The sequence below is a fragment of the Pteropus medius genome, unplaced genomic scaffold, assembly GCF_902729225.1.
Source record: "Pteropus medius unplaced genomic scaffold, Ma_sr-lr_union100, whole genome shotgun sequence".
Lineage (NCBI taxonomy): Eukaryota > Metazoa > Chordata > Mammalia > Chiroptera > Pteropodidae > Pteropus > Pteropus medius.
The window spans coordinates 43,290,990-43,313,790 of NW_024344378.1; the positions used below are offsets into that span (position 1 = coordinate 43,290,990).

Genomic DNA, 22,801 nt, shown 5'->3' on the forward strand with positions numbered 1-22,801 from the left:
TGTATTATAAGACAGCTAATATTCTTTGAATTGTTACTCTCTTAATGATCACCATGAGCTCAATCATGTTATCTCATGTAATCCCCATCGCAGTATATGATCCCTTATAGAAAGGAAACAAAAGTTCTGGCTAAGTAGCGTCTCCTGGGCTATGTAATTCCCCAAGATTGCTCTCTTCTCTTCCCCATTTTAATGTTCAAGATTCACCAGTAATAGCAATTAGGTTGGTTTCTTTTCTTTTTAACACTTCTACTTAAAAACAAATATGTTTATACATTATGTAGATGTATTTTTAAATAAGACAATGTTATATATTTTTTAAATTGTTCTTTCACTCGTACATGCTGTTTCACTTTTTTGGGGGGGGTGGATAGTAACAGCTTTATTAAGATACAGTTCACATACCATACAAATCATCTGTGTTGTCCATTCACTTTTGACATGGCCTGAACTTGGATTTTTTTTTGTCCCAGTAGTGGTAAATCTATTTGCTATGGCCACTCAGTTTCACTATGAATAGCAAGTTTCACTGTGAACACTTATTTTTACTATGAGCAACAAGAACAGAAGTAACCATTTCCTTAGTGCGCGCACACACACATCATTACACTTGATAGAATGTGTTTGCAAGAGTTCAGGGGTGATTTCTGAGGATACAGAACAGAAAAAATCTTATTATCCCATACTGAAATGTAATCTGTTAAGTTGTTTTCTTAAAGTCTAGGTTTAGTAGTTGGCAGTGTGTAGAATGTTTTTATGTTATTATAGACTTGTAATACCAGTGTTTTTAAAAAGCCGTGAGATATAATTAAATAATAAAGGTCAGTTATTTTTAATTAAGCTCATTACTTAATGAGAAATTTTTATGCTTTTAGCACATAAAGCTCTTTCTTTTTTATTAAATTTATTGGGGTGACTGGTTAATAAAATCATGTAAGTTTCAAGTGTTCAGTGCTAGTATATATCATCAGTATAATGCATTATGCACTCATCACCGAAAGTTTAGTCTCCTTCGGTCATTATATATTTGCCCCCTTTTACCCTCTGGTAACTATCATACTATTGTCTGTGTCATTGCGGGTTTGTTTGTTTGTTTTGTCTGTGCATTTGTTGCTTTTTTTAATATCCCACATAATGAATGAAATCATATGGTTCTTGTTCTTTTTTGTCTGACTTATTTTGCTCAGCATAATACACTCAAGATCCATCCATGTCATCTCAAATGGCAATATTTCATCTCTTATAACTGAGTAATATTCCATTGTATTTATGTACCACATCTTTTTATCCAATCATCTATCAAAAGACAGTTGGCTTGTTTCCATGTCTTGGCTACCGTGAATGATGCTGCAGTTAACGTGGGGGACATATATCTTTATGAATAAATGTTTTCAAGTTTTTCGAGAAGAGATTTTATCCAGTTTATCCAGAAGAGATTCCTAGGTCATATGGTAGCTCTATTCTTAATTTTTGAGGAGTCTCTATACTGTTTTCTATAGTGGCTGTACTAATTTTACATTCCCACTGGCAGTATATGAAGGCTCCTTTATCTCCACATCTTCTCCAACACTTGTTATTTCTTGTTATTTCTTGTCTTACTGATAATAGCCATTCTAACAGGTGTGAGGTGGTACCTCATTGTGATTTTGATGTGCATTTCCTTTATTGCTAGGGAAGTAGAACATCTTTTCATGTATCTGTTGGCCATTATATATGTCTTCTTGGGAAAAGTGTTTGTTCAACTCTTCTTCCCCTTCTTTAAATTGGATTGTTTCTGTTGTTGACTTAAGTTCTCTCTATATTTTGGATATTAGTCTCTTATTGGAGGTATTGTTTGCAAATACCTTCTGCCATTTACTTGGTTGCCTTTTTGTTTTGTTGCTAGTTTCTTTTACTGTGCAGAAGCTATTTAGTTTGATATAGTCACATTCGTTTATTTTTGCTTTTATTTCCCTTGCCTTTGGGGTCAATTTCATAAAATCCTCTCTGAGACCAAGGTCCATAAGTTTAGTCCCTGTGTTTTCTCCTATGTATTTAATTATTTCAAGTCTTATATTTAGGTCATGATCCATTTTGAATTTTTATGTATGGGCTCAAATAGCAGTCTAATTTCATTCTTTTGCATGTGGCTTTCCCATTTTCCCAGCACCATTTATTGAAGAGGCTTTATTTTCTTCATTGTATGTTTTTTGGCTCCTTTGTTGAAAATTAATTTGCCCATATGCATGTGGGTTTATTTCTGGACTCAGTTCTGTTCCATTTGTCCATGTGTCTGTTTTTCTGTCAATACCATACTGTTTTGATTATTGTAGCGTTGTAGTATAATTCGAAGTTAGGGAGTGTTGCCTCATTAATCTTAAAAGGACTTAAAGATCTTCTGTCGAGGAATGTACACACTGAAGTCCCGGTGTACTTGGATAGCCATGTCCATAAAATTAAAAGCATCGAGTAAGCAAAACAAAACAGAAAACATCCCCATTTCTTCACTTTCTCCTAGTGATAACCGCTATTAACATATAGGTTTATTCTACCAGCTTTTTGTCTGTGCTAGACAAATGTTAGTGTGTTTTCAATGAAGAGGGATAACATCACATCTGTGACCTTGTTTATTTGGATTGATGTATTATAGATATCTCACCATAAATCACTAGATTGATACATAGAGTAATAGCTGTTATTTCACTATATGAATATATGAGCAGTGTTTATTACTTTCTCTCATATAAATGTTATGTTGCATTATAATTTGCCTATATACATTTCTGCTTTTTTATTTTTGCCTTTTGGATGGATGAAAAAATTACATTTAATTTCATTTGCTTGTCTTTTAGTAAAGTCAAATAGCTTTTGATCCTTTGGATTTCCACTTAAGTGAACTACATATTCCCATTCTTTACTCACTAGTCTATTGAGTCATTTTCCTTTTCTTATTAATTTGTGGGAGCTCTTTTACATTAAGAATAATAGCTCTTAAATTGACTATGAAAGAGCACTTTGAACCTTTTAGGGTAAAGCAGATTTTTACTATCTTGGTTATGCTAGTGGTTGCATGACTGTGCATTTGTTAAAAAAATTGTAGAACTATACTCAGAAGGGATGATTTTGTTATATATGAATTATGATCTAATAAACTGGACTTAAATTTGATATATATGTATACTTATGTAAAGAATAGTAACTCTTTACATGTATTGTGAATATTTTCACAGTTCATCATTTGAGCTTTGAATTTTTTAACTTTTTAAGAAATTTTTTTTTCAGCTGTACATTTTAACGGTGAGGCATATAAAATTTACATTGTGTGTTCACCTCTCATAGTTAGATTTCTTTCAGTAATCACATATTTGACCCCTTTTACCGCATCTACCTCCCCACTCCTCCCTCCCCTCTAGTAACCACTAGTCTGTTGCCCATGTCCATGAGTCTCTGTTTGTTTGTCCTGCTCATTTGTTGCTTTTAGGTTCATATCCCACATAGAAGTGATACTATGTGATTTTTAACATTTTCTGTCTGGCTTATTTTGCTTAGCATGATTATCTCGAGGTCCATCCATTTTGTCGCAAATGGCAGTATTTCGTCTCTTCTTCTGGCTGAGTAATATTCCATTGTATATATGTATCACGGCTTCTTCAGAGCTTCTTTAGCCAATCATCTATCGTAGGACACTTTGGTTGCTTCCACATCCTGGTCACTGTGAATAATGCTGCTATGAACATTGGTGTGTAAATATCTTTTTGGATATGAGTTTTAAAGTCTTCACGGTAAATACCCAGCAGAGGGATTACTGCATCATATGGTAGATCAATTCTTAGTTTTTTGAGGAACCTCCATAGTGTTTTCCATAGTGGCTGTACCGATTTGCAGTCCCACCAGCAGTGTATGAGGGTTCCTATTTCTCCACATCCTCTCCAACATTTGTTATTACTTGTAGCTATTCTAACGGGTGTGAGGTGGTATCTCATTGTGGTTTTGATTTGCATTTCCCTAATAGCTAACAATGCTGAGCATCTTTTCATATATTTGTTGGCCATTTCTATGTCCTCTAAGGAGAAGTATCTGTTCAGGTCCTCTGCCTATTTTTTGATTGGATCTTTTGTTTTTTTGTTGTTATTAAGTTGAATGAGTTCTTTGTCTATTTTGATTATTAGGCCCTTATCAGAGATATTGCTTGCAAATATATATTTTCCCATTCGGATGGTTGTCTCTCTACCTTGGTTTGATGGGGTTTTTTGCTATGCAGAAGAAGCTTTTTAGTTTCATGTAGTCCCATTCATTTATTTTGCTTTTACTTTGTTTTGAATTTTTTCATGGCAATATTTCTCCTACCTTTTTTGACAACTATACATATTAAGAAATATATTTTACATTGTGATTCAGTGCACAGACACATCCAAACACATACATAAAAGATTTACATTGTAATTATCTTTACCAAATGTAGTGTGTTTATATTTTTCTTTACTATTCCATTAAAAAACACTTGTCACAAAGCACTAAATTGGTATTAGGACTCATGGATTTTGATCAGCAATTTGTAAAACATTATATTATGGTGTGTTTGCTTTTAAAATTAATATTGGAATCTTGAGTGGGACCAAAGTGGAAGGAAAAAAATGAAATTATTATTACATGTAGTCAGAGAAGTCTATGGCTTCTTTTCATTTACGGCTTCTTACTGTTTACTCTTGCTTTGAAAGATTTTTCCTACTTAATTTTTACATCTTTTTTACATTTAAATGATTAATATATGGAATTTTTTTGCATGTTGAGATAAGGATCAAACTTCCCTCTTGCGTCGTTATTAAGAAATCGATACTTTCTCCACTGCTTAGAAATGCTAGCATTTTATTAATAAATTATTTAATATTCTTGAGTTTAGTCTGTTAATTTGTTTACCCTGCATATTAGAAAATTATTGCTTTTTAATAATAAAAATATTTTTTACTATTGCTATGTGTTTTTAAAAATTGGCCATTTGAGGTTTCTTTTGAAAAAGTTGTTATTGAGATGTAATATATGTACAGAAAATGTGATAATTGTATATTTTGATGAATATTGGCAAACTGAACATACTCCAGTCAAGAAATTAGATGTAGTTTATTTCTAAGATTATTAATATTATACAAGATAATGCTTACATATTTTATATTCTGAATGTAACTATTGCCCATCTGAATTCTGATTCATTTTTTAAGTCACTGCTCCTGTTTTTTCTTTGAAGTCAGTTAATATCATCTTCATTCAACAAGAAGCCTCCTAATTTTTTATATCTATATTTTCTTTTCTTGGGGCACTGACTAGTACATCCAGTGCCATATTTAAATATTAGTGCTATAGAGGTTATCTTTTTATTTGCTCCTGACTTCAGTGGAAATGCCCTTACTGTCTCAATTCCTGTGGTATAATTTTGGATGAGCTGTTTCAAGGTTTTAAAAAAATAAGAGTAAGAGAGGGGAGTAGGAAGTGATTGCTTAATGGGTACCAGATTTCTCTTATGGTGATGAACATATTCTGGAATAAGACAGAAGCAATTTTTGCACAATGGTATGAATATACTAAAAACCACTGACTGGTAGTTTTAAATGATAACATAGTGAATTTTCTTTTATGGACATTTCATCTCAAAAAATTTTTTTCAAGAGGTTGTATCACTATCCACCCACCAGAATGACTGAAGCAAAAAGACCAAAAATAATAATTGTTAATAAGAATGTAGAACAATTGGAGCTCTCATAATTCCCACTGGGAGTGTATATAGATAACCACTTTTGAAAATTTTTTGCTGTCTCCTAAAACTGAAGCTATATACACATATATACACACTCTATGACCCAGCACTTTCACACCACCCAGTATATGTATGTGTTTACCAAAAGATAACAGTAATATGCAAGAGCACTGTACTTGTGATAGCCCAAAACTAAAAAAGACCTAATGTCCCTCTACAGTGGAATAGATAAATACATTGTAGTACATTCAATGAATTACTATACAGAAACAAGAATTAATGGATTACAAGTATACTTTGCAATATGAATGAATCTCACAAATACAATTTTGAGTATAAGGAAGTCATATAAAGTTTGAAAATAAGCAAACGAAATCTGTGGTAAATTTTAAAGCAATGGTTATCCTTTGGCGATGGAGTGATGACTAGATGGAAGTTTCTTGGTTGTAATCTGGGCAGATTGGTGTTCGTTATGTGAAAATTCAACAAGCTATATACTTTTGATTTGTCCATTTTTTGTGTGTGTATGTTCTACTTCAGTACAGTTTGCATTAAAATTGTAGATACTGCCCATTGAACAGTACCAATTTAAAAATATTTTTAAAATTTATTTAAAAAACAAATGTGTATACCAAAATAATAACTAACAGGCATGAAATTATATTAGTTTCTACTTCTCTGTTTTCCTTTCTCCATATACACCTTTTACTGGTATTTTATGACTTCTGAACATGCTAAAAGCAAAAATAATATTTTTTTCTGGGGCTTCACATCTAGTTGTTATTAAATTCTAAAGTTCCCATGCCTCTTATTCAGATATTTAAGTGGATAATATGAGTATTTGCTATGTTTATTTTACAGGCAGATTTTGACAACAAACCAGTAAATGGCCCCAAGTCAGAATCCATGGAATACAGTAGATGTGGTCATGGGGAAGAACAGAGATTGAAATTGAACCTACATCCCCTTGAAAATGTAACTAAAAATGAAGAAAGTATGACAGGTATTGAAGTGGAGAAGTGGACACAAAACAAGAAATCACATTTAACTGATCATGTCAAAGGAGAGGTTAATGCAGTCGTGACGGAAGCTGAACAATTAAAAAATTCTGAAGATGACAGGAAAAAAGTCCTACTTACTGAACTCCTTGAACCTCAAAAATTGTTTCCACAATCTATAAGAAATGGCATTAAAAATGTACACTATTTACCAACTGAAACAAATGTATCTTTTAAAAAATTCGACATTGAAGAATTTGGCAAGGCGTTTGAAAACAATTCCTATAAACTCCTGAAAGACACTGCAAACCATAACAATGCCATGAGCTCCATTGCTACAAGCGCAAGCTGTGATCATCTTAAGGGGAGAAGTAATGTTTTAGTCTTCCAGAAGCCTGGCTTTAACTGCAAGTCTTTTCCAGATCCTGCAAACCTCAACTTAAATAGTCAGACTAGTACACCCAATGAAAGTGATCAACCAAAATCTCTAGAAAATATACCAAGTAAAGAACCAAAAGATGGATCTCCAGTTCAACCAAGTCTTCTATCCTTAATGAAAGATAGGAGATTAACGCTGGAGCAAGTGGTGGCTATTGAAGCTTTGACTCAGCTTTCGGAAGCCCCTTCAGAAAATTCCTCGCCATCAAAGTCAGAGAAAGATGAAGAAACAGAGCAGAGGACAGCTAGTTTGCTTAATAACTGCAAAGCTATCCTCTATTCTGTAAAAAAAGATCTCCAAGAACCAAATTTACAAGGAGAGCCACAAAGCCTTCATCACTGTCTACCTTTGGAAAAGCAAAGTTCATGCAACACGGTGGTGTTCAATGGCCAAAATATCATTTCTAAGTCACACAACAGTTTAGCTACTAACCAAGCATCTACGAAGTCACAGGAATATTCAAAAGTCGAAAATTCGATATCTGTTTTTACATCGAATTCAAGTTCATCTAAAATTAACACCAATACAAATGTTGCTCAAGGCAGAATTACTCTTGACAGTTGTTCCAAGAATCTGCATCAGTTGCCACCAACAAGTAATAAATTGGGGTGTTGTAACCAGTCACTGGATAGCAGTAAAAAGTTGGACTCAAAGGATAATCCATCATGTCAAGATACAGTTCATAGTAAAATAGAGGAAGATGTTGCAACACAGTTAACACAACTTGCATCGATAATAAAATTTAATTATATAAAGCCAGATGAAAAAAATGTTGAAAGTACACCAACAAACCTTGTTGCATATAACATGCAGCAAAAGTACAGTCAAGAGAAGAGCACAATACAACAGAAACCACCTTCCAGTGTTCAAAATAATCATGGCTCATCATTAACAAAGCAAAAGAATACAACCCAGAAAAAGACAAAATCTACCCCATCAAGAGATCGGCGGAAAAAGAAGCCTGCAGTCATAAATTGTCAAAAAAATGATCAGAAAAAGCAGGAACAGTTGTCATATGAGTACAGTAAGTTACATGATATCTGGATAGCATCTAAATTTCAGAGATTTGGTCAATTTGGTCCACATGATTTTCCTGTTCTGTTGGGAAAAATTCCTCCTGTAAGCAAATTATGGAAACCACTGACTCAAACAAGTTCAGCATTAGAACACAAAAAATTATTTCCTCCACTCACTCAGATAAAATTTGAGCGATACTATCCTGAATTAGCACAGGAAAAAATGATGAAGGTTGATCCATTGGATTCTCTCCCTATATCCCAGTTAAAAACAGAATCCAATGGGCAGGCGTTTACAGGAAAAGTTTATAATTCTCAGGTACAGCCAACAGTGAATGTCAATCAGAATGCTCATCTTTTACTCCAACCTTCCTCTCCAACTAACCAGTGTGCTAATGTGATGGCTGATGATGACCAAACACAGTTCCAGCAGGATGTTAAAGATCAACTCATGCATCAGAGACTGCCAACTTTGCCTGGGATCTCTCATGAGACCCCCTTACTGGACCCAGCACAAATTCTCAGGAATGTGAATGTAGTATGTTCAGGTGGAATTGCAGTAGTTTCTACCAAAAGTGAAGAGGATGTCTGTTTATCTAGTGTTGGAGCATCAGAATTTTCCCCAGCAGAGAATACACAGAAAAGTTTTAATGATTATGCCATGAGCTTCTTTACTAATCCTACAAAAAACCTGGTGTCCACAACGAAAGATTCCGAATTGCCAACCTGCAACTGTCTTGGTAAGTGTGATTTTAGTGTGTTTCTTCTTAATTTTACATACATTAATTGCCTCAAGTCATGACTGAATCAAGTTTTGGTTTATATTTTATATGTGGCCTTTTTGCCCCATTCATATTCTAGCTAAGATGGACTAAATAATTCTATACCCATTTTTCTGTGGGACCTTTATTGATTCTGCTTAGATAAATGGGAAATTCAACTCATAATTTGGAAACTTTCTCAAGTGGAAAATTTGCTGATTACTCTCAAGGCTAAAATGTCTCTCAAGTTGTGTATTGTGCACATCATAAGAATAAATTCCCTTAATACTTTGTTACAGTTTATTTTTCCTCTGTTCAAAAGAATTTTAACCTGTGAGCTTTTTGCTTAAAAAAATATATTTTTTATTGTGAGAAAAAACTTGCATACAGAGAATATAAAAAAAATGTGTACAACTTAACAAATAACCATACATAGTATCTGTGTGATTGCTACCCCAGTCGAGAACTTGAACTGATTTATTTTCAGTGCCTAGTGCTTTTATGTTCTGTAATATAAAGGGTGTGCCTGTAAATGAGAAAACTCCATAAATTTGGCCAGTTGAAGAATTTGCAAACATTTTGGAGTTTTAAAACATTAAATTGTTGAATAAATATTGATTTTCTATTTAAAAAAAAAAAAAACCCAACAAATAGGTTTGTGCAAATAGCTGAGTCATGGACCAATTTCTAACTAATGTATTTGTATATTTTGTGCCTTAGGAGTCACTGAAAGAGAATATTCAGAAACTAACAATTAGAAGTTTTATCAGTGTTTTAAAAGCCCTGAGAAAATCTTGCTGGAGTAAAGATTCTCAGGCAGGCCTTATGAGAAATTTGCTCAATATTTGAAACATATGGAAGCTTAATTGAATCCTGTTACTGATTAGACACTGTCTATGGTAAAATTTCATGTAAGTGCTCAAATATAAGAAGAAACTTGTTTACTCGAATACGGTTGTAAAATAGGGAGATTAAATAGATTGTGTCATTAAAGTTTGTTAGGCTGGTAAAACCCCATTATTTCAGCTTTTATACAACTTATAATAGGACAGAATTTGTAAAATAACCTGTTTTGAACTCGCATAAGTTTAATTCTTCAAAGTTTTACTTAAAATATGGCCCCAAATCACAAAGACTCAAGATTTGCTTTGAATAAAAGCAGTCTTTTTACTAGAAGGAGGTGGTACATACCAGAATGGGTAGTTAAAGAATTGTTTGGAAGGGTAAAGTATATCATTCTGATATATATATATATATATATATATATATATATATATATATATATATATATATATATATATTTTTTTTTACCACAATAGAAATAATAGTGAAATATAGCGATGACTTTTAGTTCTTTATTATTCAGATTACATTTGACATTCTGAAATGAATCCTTCCATTTCTCTACTCACCATTCAACACACAGTTTTGACAGCCTACCATGTGCCAGGAACCAAGGACAGGCTCTTTTGAAAAGGAACTCACAATCTGGAAAGGACGACAATTCTGTCTGAGTGGGGTTGAATTGGGAGAATAAGAGGTCTTGGACCAAGGATAGAAGAGTGTAAAAATGATAATGGCTCCTATTCCAGATCTTTATTGCAAGGCTGATACTGTGCCATGTCCTTGACTTGTTATATTCATAACAATTTTACAAAGGAAAGGCTTATTATTTCTATTTTACAAATGAGGAAATTGAGTCACAAAGAAGTTCACAGCTAGTAAATGACTAAGCTGGAATTCAGAAATAGGCAGTCCCAATTCGAGAGCCTGTGTTTATAAACTTCATTCTTTGTCCTTTCGAAAATCTGAAGTAAGAAAGAGATAGTATTTTTCTAAGTATCATTACAAATGGGAAAAATATACCTGAACTAGTCTAATTGTATCAATAGGATGATAATCTAGTTTCAGGACCACTTCCTTATAACTACTAACTAGCCACAATGTAGGAGCTGAGACAGTCAGGCATTTAAAATTTATTGAGTATCTACAGTGGATCTGGAACTGTTTTTATACACTGCCACTTACAGGTTTTCCTCTAATCATTACACGTGAGGTTATTGTTATTGTGCAGAAATGGAAATTTAAAGAAGAGAAACAAAAAACAGACTCACTCAGAAATCATCCCAAGTAGGACCATCCTCTCTAAGGGTAAAGGATTTCCATGGAGGTATTATGTTCTAGCAAAGTAGGAGTAATTAAATATCAGAGTTCCTCATATTTACTACTATTGGGCATTTTAGATGTAATAATTCTTTATTGTAGGAGAGCTGTCTTAGGCATTATAGGCTGTTTAGTGGCATCCCTGGCCTCTACCCACTAGATACCAGTAATACACACAGATGCACGCTTGTACACAGACACACACACAGACACACACACACACACACACACACACACACACACACACACACACACACCTGCCCAGTTGTCAAAACCAATAACATCGCCAAATGTTCAGAGAGAAAAATCACCCCTGGTTAAGAACCACTGTTCTAGATCACCAATAATAAGTTAAAATCTATTCAATATATCTTGCTTTAGAAGCCTCAGAAGTAATCCTAAATCGTATTTGATATCTAATCAAAATGGTTCAATAATGACTTTTTGGTGTAGGTACACCATGGCGAGAAATACATTCTGCAGTGATTCTAGTTAGCATGATTCTAAGAGTCTGAGTTAAAAATAATGTTTTCTAAGACATTAATTCACACTCAAAAAATTCACATGAAACAAATATGATACAAATGTCTTCTTAAGTCTCATTCTCTAAAGATAAAAACTCTGTTACAGTTTTTCTACATGAATTAACATTATTACTGATTTTAATTTTGATTCATATTTTACAAAATTTAGTTCTTTTAAAACATTATTTGTGCAGTTTGCTTTTTTACCTAAATAAATTAGATTTTTGTTTTAATAGCTTTATTATATTCCACTATATAAATATCCTTAATTTATTTATCCTATCACTTATGGATATATGTTAAGGGTGAGGGTTTTTTTTTTAATATTATAAATAATTGTAATTAGGAACATTCTGTGTACATTTGCATTATAAGTACATAATTGTGCAGATGTATAGTAGAACAAATTCTTAGTGCAATTGCTAGGCTCAGTTTTAATAAGATTCTGAGGCCATGCTTTTAATATGTATTGCTCTTACATAATTTTTAATTTTGCACCTCAATTATTATAGATATTTTTAAAGCAGGAGATAGAAGAATAAATATGACCCACATCTTAAAGTATGTTTTTCATCCTCTGATTTTTAGAGGAAGAATACATTCGTTAAGAGCAGAAAGAAAGAAACAAGTTAAATTCCAGGGCCTATTGCCCTATACTTTAATTATTAAAGCTTACAAAAGCCTTTCAAGATTCATTGTTCTGAATTGAAAAAAAAAAAATTTAATAAAAATAACTCCTCCTTGCCCCTATGCAATTCTGTAAAACTTTGGGTCTAATAATCTTATTCCTTCCACAGATCGAGTTATACAAAAAGACAAAGGCCCATATTATACACACCTTGGGGCAGGACCAAGTGTTGCTGCTGTCAGGGAAATCATGGAGAATAGGTGAGGAAATATACTTCCCTGTTAAAATCATTCATTATTGTGGACCATACTCAATGCAGAGAAATTATCTCTGGGAACAAACATGAGGTGAATGGAAAACCTTCAGGAGTATGAATTGGATGTTTCTTAGGGCCCAGGAAAAGAATAGTTTCCTGGTTCCCTGCTGAGTCACTCATCACATGAGCTATTGGGCACTCAACAAGACACTCCAAAAGCAAGACTGTCTTTGTTAAATTCAGAAATATTTGTTTTTACATTATTGTATAATAATGGTAGAAATAGTTCAAATTACCTCCATAAACACTGCAGTCACATTCTTTTAGTCTGTATTGGAGCCAGGCCCTTTTTTAAAAGACTGATCTTTAAGGATAATTAAACAACTGGATAACAAATAAAATATCTGCCACACAAAAGTGAATTTTTAATGAGAGTAAATTGTGAGGAGTGTTTAATTTTTGTGCTTCTGCAAATCTATATTTTATGCACATTAAGATGTTAAAAGTGTATATTGCAATTATTTTCCTTTCTCTGTGTTTTGTACTCAGGTACGGGCAGAAAGGAAACGCAGTAAGGATAGAAATAGTAGTGTATACGGGGAAAGAAGGAAAAAGCTCTCATGGGTGTCCAATCGCTAAGTGGGTAAGTATTTTGTATTTATACATTTCTCAAAATGGGATTTGTTCCACATATAAAATAAATCTTTTCCCCATGAAAATGTGGACTAGAAAAGTACCCACTTCCATTATTTCCAAGGAAATAATAAGGATGCTATCTGTCTTAGCCTGGGCTTTTTGTGTTAAATGAATGAAAGGGTATAGCTCTTCCTAGTCGTTACCCCATGATGTTCTTCATCTCCCAAGGTCACCACTTTTGTCAGTTTCTTGTGTACTTTTATAGACCATTCAAAGCATTCGTAATTAGACAACATAAATAAATGGTACTAACCTATACATACTGATTTATACCTTATTTTTATCAGTTACTGTATTTTGAAATTATTTTTAATTCAGTATCCATAGGGCCACCTTAATGAGGATAATGTATTATCGAAAATGAAACCAGATTTCTTACAACATATTCCCCAAATTGTTTCTATGACTACTTTAAGTTCTGAGAAAATACAGAGCTATAAGAACTGGATTCAGCTTCGTTAGTAAGTTCTCAACTGAAAAACAGGTTCATAGCCAGACGTATATTTTCAGTAGGATATTCACATCCAAGAGGATATTAACCAGTTTATCTGAGATTCCTGGCCATAGAATCATTTGAAGTTCCTGTGCTATCATTTGTTAATAATTGTGATAAATATAATAATGATAAAATAATTACTACCTTTTATTATGTGTCAGGCACTATGTTAAGATCATGACATATATTTCCTCATAAATCCTCATAGAGGTGCTCTCTTCTGATTCTGGGAAAGGTAAAAGCTATTATTTCTATACCCCTTTCAGAGTAAAGCATTAAATGCAAAATGGAGATAGAGTTAACCCTAAGACAGTTGCTAAACTCTTATTACTGTAGTAGACTGTCTTTTTCATTTTTCAGCCTTCGAAAGGTGAATAGCAGTGAGAAGCACAAGAGCTGGACACTGAATACAAATGTTTTAGAATACTTTGTTTCTTCAGTCTAGTCGAAGCAGTCTTGTCAAAATACGGATAAGATCAAAGAACTGGGATGTACCTTATTTAGTCAATTATCTTAGATTTGGTAAAATATACAGATCTTAAGTTAGCACATATCAAGAAATTATTCATATGTCTATAACACAACCCAAATAATGATATAAATCATTCTAGCACCCCAGAAGGCTCCCTTGTGGCCCTTCCCAGTCAATGACTCCACATAAAAATAACCACTATTTTGACCTTTATCACTATAAAGGTCTTTTTTATTAACTCCATATAACTAAGATCATATAGTATGTACTCTCATGTGTCTACTCTTTTCACTCAACATTTATAGAATATGGGTTTAATGGCTGGAGCTCCATCAGCCATCTGGAACCAGGAATTGACCTGATAGTGGAAGGTTTGTACTAGGATGGTGGGAAGAATCATAGGAGTCTGAGTCCCTGATGATACCTGCAGAGCTGCCACACCAACCTCAGGCCTTCTTAAACTCGAATTTCTTTAACATGAGAGGGAATTTTTTTTTTACTTGTTTAAAACCAGTTATTTTGGGATTTTATAATTAAATTCTAACCAATATACTTGACTAAAATTTTTTACAATGTGAGGGGATTTTGGAAGAAAAAAAAAACAATTTAAGAATGAGATAAGTGAAGGAACTTGTGCTTATTGAATACTTTCTTATTGCCAGACACTGGGCTAGATAATGGGGTTACATACATGAATGAAGTTCTACCAGTCATTTCATTTTGTAGATGAGAAGAAATTGGCCCAGAGTCACATCTGCCATCACAAACACATTTTGAGACTAGACTTACTGACTAAATTTCACTTTTATCCTCTAGTAACACAAATGTTTGCTAGAGTCACTTTGCCTCTCAAGAATAAATAACATTTCCCAAAGTGCTCCCCTAGAAGTCTAAAACATTTCCTAAAATTTCTGTCATGTGAATGGTCAGGATGAGACTGGGATTGGTGGTGGTGAACTATTATTTCCTCACTTCATGGATAGACTTCTTGTCCTGATTTTCACACTGTTTCAACTCAGCTACAAATGTTAAGTACTTTTCCAAATTTCCACAAAACACTCATATAAGTCAGTATCCATCCGTAAGAGTTTTGGTAAAGCGATATCTAAACAGCTAGAGTGATCTTCATTTTTATTTTATTCATTTTTCTGAAAAGGTAATAAAGTTGATTAAAAATATTTTGAAGTTGGAGATAATATGCAGACTGCCCATTTTTCTTTTGGATTATTAGTCTTCTGTTGATTTTGTAAGAACTCCTTTAGGAATCTGACCATTTGTGATCAGAGTTGCAAATATATTTCCTCAATTTATCACTATTTTTAACATTCATATTTTTAAAATGACATTAAAAATTAACTTAAAAGATGAAAATTTTTTTCATCTTTTCTTCTATGGCTTTAGTGTATTATATCTTAATTAGAAAAATCTTTACCACATCTAGCTTATAAAAAGTTCTCCCATTTTCTTTTTATAGTATTTTGATGCCTTCATTTTTTCTACATTTAACTATTTTATCCATTTTGTGTGTAGAATGTTAGTAACAATTTATTTTTCTAGATGACTATACTCAATTATCTTGTCTGTCTTTTCTGTACTGATTTGTATTTGTTTATATTAGATTTCTATTCATTACATCACTGTTATGTCTCTCCTGTACCACTATTAAATCATTCTAATTATTTAGGTTTTATAATATGTTTTAATATCTGATGGAGCTAATTCTTTCTTTTAATTTTTCTCAGATTTCCTGACTATTCTTGCCTTGTTTTTTTTTCCATTTCAGCTTATAATCACCTTATCTAATTATAAGAATAAAGTCCTATTGGTATTTTTTTGGAATCACATTACACAGATAATTTGAAGAATTTACATCTTTTTGATGTATAGTCTTCCTATCCTACATATCATGCCTTTCCGTTTGCTAATGCCTTCTTTTATTCTTTGAGTGTGTTTTAAAGGTTTGTTCCCATAGAGTTTACATATTTCTTATTTTTCCAGTTTTTTTCTCTTATGTATCTGAGATATACAATCATGTAAACTATTCTTGTTTCCAGATTTTATACTTCTTATTTCTTTCATTGGATCCAGTTCGTCTAACCAGACTAACTCCAATTTCACATTGCTTTAAATATGGCCTCCTTATCTTATTCCTCCTTATTGGGAATCTTTCAAAGTCTTTTCATTATGAATGAATCATCAGGGAAGGCCTCTCTGGGGAGGGAACATTTAAGCTGACATCTGAGTGACAAAAAAGGAGCTGAGCATGCAAAGAATACCCTCAAGAGTGCAAGGAAGAGCATTCCTAAGCAAAGAAAACAGCAAGTGCAAAGGTCAAGCAAGAAAGTACATTCTTTAATAAGCTAAAAGGAGTCCAGTGAAGTTGAGGAGGTAGAGAATGGAACCTGGTGAGGGTAAAAGGTAGGTAGAAACCAGAGCATTAATGGTTTTTTAGGCCATAGTGAGGAGTTTGGGTTTTAGTCCAGGAACAAGCCTTTGATGTAGAATTAAGGATGTAGTATCTATCTGATTTGTGTTTTATAAAAAGCATTCTAAGGAATTAATTGATAAAATCCATATTAGTCATCTTTTGCTACTTTATAGTTTACTTCAAAATTTAGTAGCTTTGAGCAACAAACATTTGTGGGTCAGTAATCTGAGCATAGCTTAGCAGGATGCTTCTGGGAGAAGGTCTCTCATGAGGTTGCAGTCACCTGAAAACTTGGCTGGGGAGTTTGAGGTGGAGCTGGAGGATCTACTTCCTAGGTCATTTGCAGGAGCCTTTAGTTCCTTGAAGGCTGTTTGCTAGAGGCCTCATTTCCTTATAAGATTTTTTAAAGTACTTTTTCATGTCATGGCAGCTTGGTTTCCCCCTGAGTGAGTCAGTCAAAAGATCATATGAAGGAAGCCACAATGTCTTTTGTGACATTAGCTTTGGAAGTTGCTACACAAGTGAGCCCTATTCAGTATAGGAGAGTATTATGCAAGGGAATAAATACCAGGTGGTGGTGATCATTGGGGACATCTTGGAGACTACTTACCATGTATTTCTTCTTCACTAAAAATATCAACATGTTATGAACACTACATAGGCTTAGTAAAATATAGGTATCTTAGTCCTAGCCAATATATCTAATATCTAATACATCTAATCTATCTGCCATAGCCCTAATTTTCTCTAAAGAAGAAATCCTTTAGTTTGTGAATCTTTATTCACAAAATAATGCTGTTAAGCATTAACATTGTTCATTATAGAATATACCAACAAAAAAGTCCATGAAATGGACTTCTTACCTATAATTATAAAATGAACATTCATGAAACAACTACCCAGGTCAAAAATAGAGCATCACTAGATTCCCAGAATCCCCAAGAACCTCCCATGCTGACTTCTGTGGTAAAAATTTTTTTGCTTTTCTCCATTTATGTATTTCTCAACAATATAATTTTACTTTGCTTTGTTCTTTTGTCTCTTGCTCCCACGTAGTATCTTGCACATTTGCTGAAATAAATGGCAGAGATTGGTTCCCAATATTTGGTACCGATAGTTGACATAGGTATGGTAATCTGTATCTGAATTCTTTATTTATTTGCCTATTAAGTAGCAAAGGCTAAAAATATCTTCAAGATGGTAGCTGGGTTGAGTGGTGGGACCTTAGATGATTCTTCCTTCCTTCCTTTCAAACCTCTCTAATATAATAATAATTCACTGATAGAATTTTGATATACTTCTATTTTTTTACAAAAACAAGTATGAAGTCTGCAGCTTAAAGATTTTTGGCAATAACTTTCTGTTGAAGTCCTCTTATTAGTTCAACTCTTCTTCAAGGATTCTTAGGTACAAAGAAGAGTATTTAGCATTTTCCATGAAGCAGCTGTAGCAAAATTGCTTTCTTATTTTCTCTTTTACAATATTTATCAGAATAAATGGAATATTGTGTTACATAGTGATATATATCTGGCACTTTTCATAAATACAGAAGCAATCCAGAGATAAAGAATGAACTATAGCATGGTTGCTATGCAACTTAATGAAAATTTTGATATCTAATGACAATTCAAAAGTATAATCTTGATAACAAAACCAAGAATTGATTCTGTTTATCTGTGAAAAAGAAACAGGTCTCATAAATGATTATGTGTTTTAGAAAAAAATAATGGTAATCAAACTTTACTTTTTGCAAATTTTCCAAGTTATCTTATTTAAAATAATCATATTGTTCATTGTTAGTGCCTAGAGCAATGCCCAGCACATAGTCAACACTTAATAAATTTTTGTTGAATGAATGACTATGAAGATTAAATAAATAAGACTTTTAGAATATTGAATATTTTGAATTAGAATTGGTATCTTGAAATGGTGTTGCTGTGGTATTCATTATTAGCTCTTCTGAGGCATGGATACTTTTTCGTATTAGAACTATTAGTCTGCTAAAGTTGTCCACCCTAAACTTGAACTTTTGATAGATGTTAAATAAAAAATAGAAAGAATAAGATCTCTCAATAGTCTACATAGTTTTTAGGACTTTACAAGCAGATTATTTTTAATAACGCTAGGGCAATTAAGTCTTACATGTGGTTGCTTTATGCAGGCAGGAATGAAGTAAAAGAAAGGGTGAGAGGAAATGAAGATCAATTATTTTAAACTAAGGAATCTAATAAACATTCAACTAGTGGATTGCATTGCTCCAGATTTACTTTTCATCTTGCACAGTGTACATTTGTGTATATTAATATCAAACTAACTTAAACATTGTGTGATTTTATGCACATTTATTCATCTCTGTGTGCATACTTGTTTGTTAATAGTGCTTTTTTTTTTCTATTTTTATTGTGCTAAACTTACTTCCTTTTCTTAAAGGAGTTTAATTGCTTCTCTTTTTAATGGTCACACACAAAATGCCTAAGAGCAAATTGTAACTGGGCAGCACAACTTTCTGAGCCATTCTCGCATTATTTTGCCTTTACTCTTAACACTGTTTTATTCTTTTCTTGAAATGTTTCTTTGCTAGGTGGTCATTAACACTCCCCCATAATTGTTGGCCTTTGGCAGATATTTTGTACCCTTTTCTCTGTTGTCACTTTGTTTCTTGTCAGGGACTAGTTATCTTGTTATTCAGCAGAGTTCAGTGGAAAGAGTGATGCAGTTTCTTGGATACACTAGACTCTATTAACTTTCTCTCTATATTACTCTCCTCTCCCCAACTGAGCCTTTGTGGTGATAGCAGGAGTAAGGAGAAGAATTCAAACAAGCTGCCCAGATAGCTCCTATGCCGGAGTGATTCACATCAAGCACCAGTTGATGGGACTCCTCTATAGGATTATTTAGTAATCAGTATAACACGTGTGGCAATAAACATGTAAAAGTAAAGATTTTATTGCCTATTCTGGTGGTGACCAGAGTTTTGGGGTGAGGTGTAAACTAAGCCAAAGTATCCAAAAGTTTTCAAACCATCTTGCCTAGACTTAATATAATCTTCAAAGACTTTCCTCTTTTGGTTCCTTGGTTTCGAGGTTTGGTCTAATATAAGCCTTGGTTGTCTTTGAGCTATGCCGTGGTGCTCCTTATTTCTGTGCCCAGATCAGGCACCTCTTTGTATATTACCACATCAGTATAATAAAGGGACTAGCTAGTGTCCTGGATTATTTGTTTGGTGTCTGCATTATCTTGCTGTTGTGTGGAAACCATTTTGTGCTTCATTGATGAAAATTAGGTAAAAGCCAAAAAGTTGATGCTGTCAGTTGATGTTAAACTGATTTATATTTTTCACTGTCTGTTTTTGTTGTAAAACACATCTTTCTTCACTTAAGCCTATTGTCTGCTAACATGCCATTAGAACTACTTTCTGTTGGCTTACTCGCTTATAGAGTTCATTTTTTAAGGAAACTTTAGTCAACTATAATACACATAAAGTATACAAGTCATAAATGTATACAGCCCAGTGAAATTATACAAAGTAAACACACCACAACTCAGATCAAGAAATTAATTATTATCACTAGTCCAGAACCCTGTTTCATGCACCCAGTCATTCTCCGCCCCCACTCCTCGCAAAGCTGAAGTTCATTTATTATAATATACAGGCAACTTTAAATAATCTTGATCAATGGGTGATTTTTTGGGGGGGCGGGTGTTGACCACCATCATTTTGTGTTGAAAATTTTCCACTTTGTCTTTCACATGATTATCGATAAACTGAACAGTGATCTCTTTGGTAATCTACCCCGCACTTGATATCAGTGTTGCTCCTCGCTGTGATTTTAGCCTAGTCTTTCTGTGGGGCCCAGATCTTTTGTAGAGCTGGTGCAGGACCCTAGCCGCCATGGCATGTTTACAACTAAGATTGTTTTATAAGGGCTGTTTCATTTGCCTTTTATTTGCCATAATATTTCTACAATTAATACATTTAACTTTTTATTTGGTTTGACTTCAGTTAAAAATAAGTTCAAAATTAAAATAAGTATCCAAGTTGAAAATTAAAGCTCTATCTATATTAAACTAAATTTAAAATTTTTTAAATCTATTACTTTCAAATTTAAAAAATCTATCTTAAATTTACCCACTGACACAATGATGTTTGGTAATTTGGGGTGTACTGAAACTAAGAGGATATTAGAACTTTTAGGAAAAAATGATGGACAAACTGCTAAAGCATGTTAAGCAGAAGAGTGACAAGATCAATATCACTCGTGGTAAAAACTGATTATTCTACAACTTCCTAAATTTCAGGAAAGTTTGATTAAATAAACATGGGATTGTTTGAAAGTAGAATCTACTCAAGAGCTTTTAGCTTTTAGCATACCAAAAAGGAATATATAGCTCAATTCTCCATAGGTGGTTTGGAGCCAGTATTAGAAATTATAAAGAAGGCATCTAAGAACTTGCTTAATGTAAAAAAAGACTTTGCAAAGGTAGTTTCTTTGCTTATAATACTTAGGTTAACAAATCTTTTTGTCGTTATTGTTAAAAACATTTTTTTAATAAAAAATATATTAATCTAATGGTGAAATCTATTTTATAATTGTAAACCATTTTAATTAGTAGGATTGGGTTTCTTTATAATCTGTTGTCTAATACTTTTAGCCTTAGTGCTTGGCTGTTTGCTGTCTCTGTTCAGAAGCTTGAAATTCTTTTTAGGTCAAGTCTATGTCACTTCCTACATGTTTTCAGAAATTTTCCATCTTGCTAAAGAAGGCCTTCCCACCCTAATATTGTAAAAATAGTGTCTCCTCATGTTTTTATAGTTTTATGTATAAATCTAGTTATTAATTTGAATTTTTTTGTTTTTGTTGTTTTAAAATTCCATTTCATTTTTTTTTACATGTCCCTTTTTGTTGACACTGTTCATTGACCCATTAGACTAGACCATTGCTGGGCTGGTACTACATTTTTTGCTATAGCTTTAAAGAAAAGTTTTAAATTTAAAAGGACAATTCTCTCTCATTTGTTTAAAAATTATTTTTCTCGACTCGATGTTCATTTCCTACTCTTCCATCTGAACCTCAGAGACAAGGCGAATATATAGAATGAGGGATAGATTGGTGGCTAGTATCAGTGTCTTTTAATGTGTAGCCTTTCATCTAGGAACACTATTATGTTCCCCCAATTGTGCTTTTTATTTTTTAAAATAACCTTCTATTTATATTTTTTATGGTTTTATTATGACTTTTACATCTTTCTTTTTTAAAAATAGCTTTATTGAGAGTATTTTACATGCATTTTCCTGAAGATAATCCTTACTGTTATGTTTAACTCAGGCTTTAAACTAAACTTCTATTTGGTTATTGCTGGTATATGTTAAAGCTGTTGAGTCTTCAATACTTATAAGGAGCTACTTATTTTACTCTTTAAAAATCTAGTAGATTTTTCTTTGATTCTCTTGAATTTTCTAGAAAGACTATTATCTGTTTTAAAAATTATCTTCCAGTTTTGATAACACTTCTAGTTTTTTTATGACATTGTCTGTTAAATCTAAATTCACATTTAATCCTAGTAATCAAAAGCAATAGCTTGATAGCCGTTCTGTGGTTCAAATATCTACAGGTACCAATAAACACCAAAGTAATAATTCTAATCCATCAAACAAAATGCTGTGTTTACAGAAGAACAATTATAAAGTCTATATACCCGTAAGGGAAATTAGTGATTATAGTGGAAAAATAATTAAATGCTGGAATACTGTTCATTGAATAGTTTTGGAAGTGGGAGAATTAGAAAGCTGTTTAAATAATTTGTTTTTCTGTTGCCTATGTAAATATACTATGACTAGAAGCCATATTTGCCTGCTATCATAGAAACCTCTCTTGGTCTTTGAATTTCTTCCTTCTGTGCGGGAAGAATATAAAAATACTGTTAACCTACTGTTGCCTTTTAAAAATTGCAACAGTAACCTTGTTTCTCAGAACAGTCTTCTCTTCTTTTTCCACTAGTTTTTATATGCTTAGTAATGAATGGCCCTAAATCCCACTAGACTGCCAGAGTTTCATTAGAATATCCCAGGTTATCACTTTTGATCCTGGTCTAAACCTGCCTTAAGAGTTCCCAGTGGGAAATTAAGTAGGTTGTCTCTTCCAGACCAGGATATCAGAAATAGTTTAGAATATACTCTTCAGAGATGTTCATAAAT

The 22,801-nt window shown here is 33.0% G+C and overlaps 1 protein-coding gene across 3 annotated transcripts in view; it reads left to right on the top strand.

The window, feature by feature from the left end:
• TET1 (tet methylcytosine dioxygenase 1) overlaps positions 1-22,801 on the top strand; it is a 106,690-nt gene that overhangs the window by 55,002 nt on the left and 28,887 nt on the right. For all 3 annotated transcript variants that reach the window (XM_039871962.1, XM_039871963.1, XM_039871964.1), the window contains 3 exons: positions 6,590-8,921; positions 12,427-12,517; positions 13,063-13,156. In XM_039871962.1, the coding sequence (XP_039727896.1) occupies positions 6,590-8,921; positions 12,427-12,517; positions 13,063-13,156 (2,517 nt within the window). The remainder of the gene's footprint in view (positions 1-6,589; positions 8,922-12,426; positions 12,518-13,062; positions 13,157-22,801) is intronic.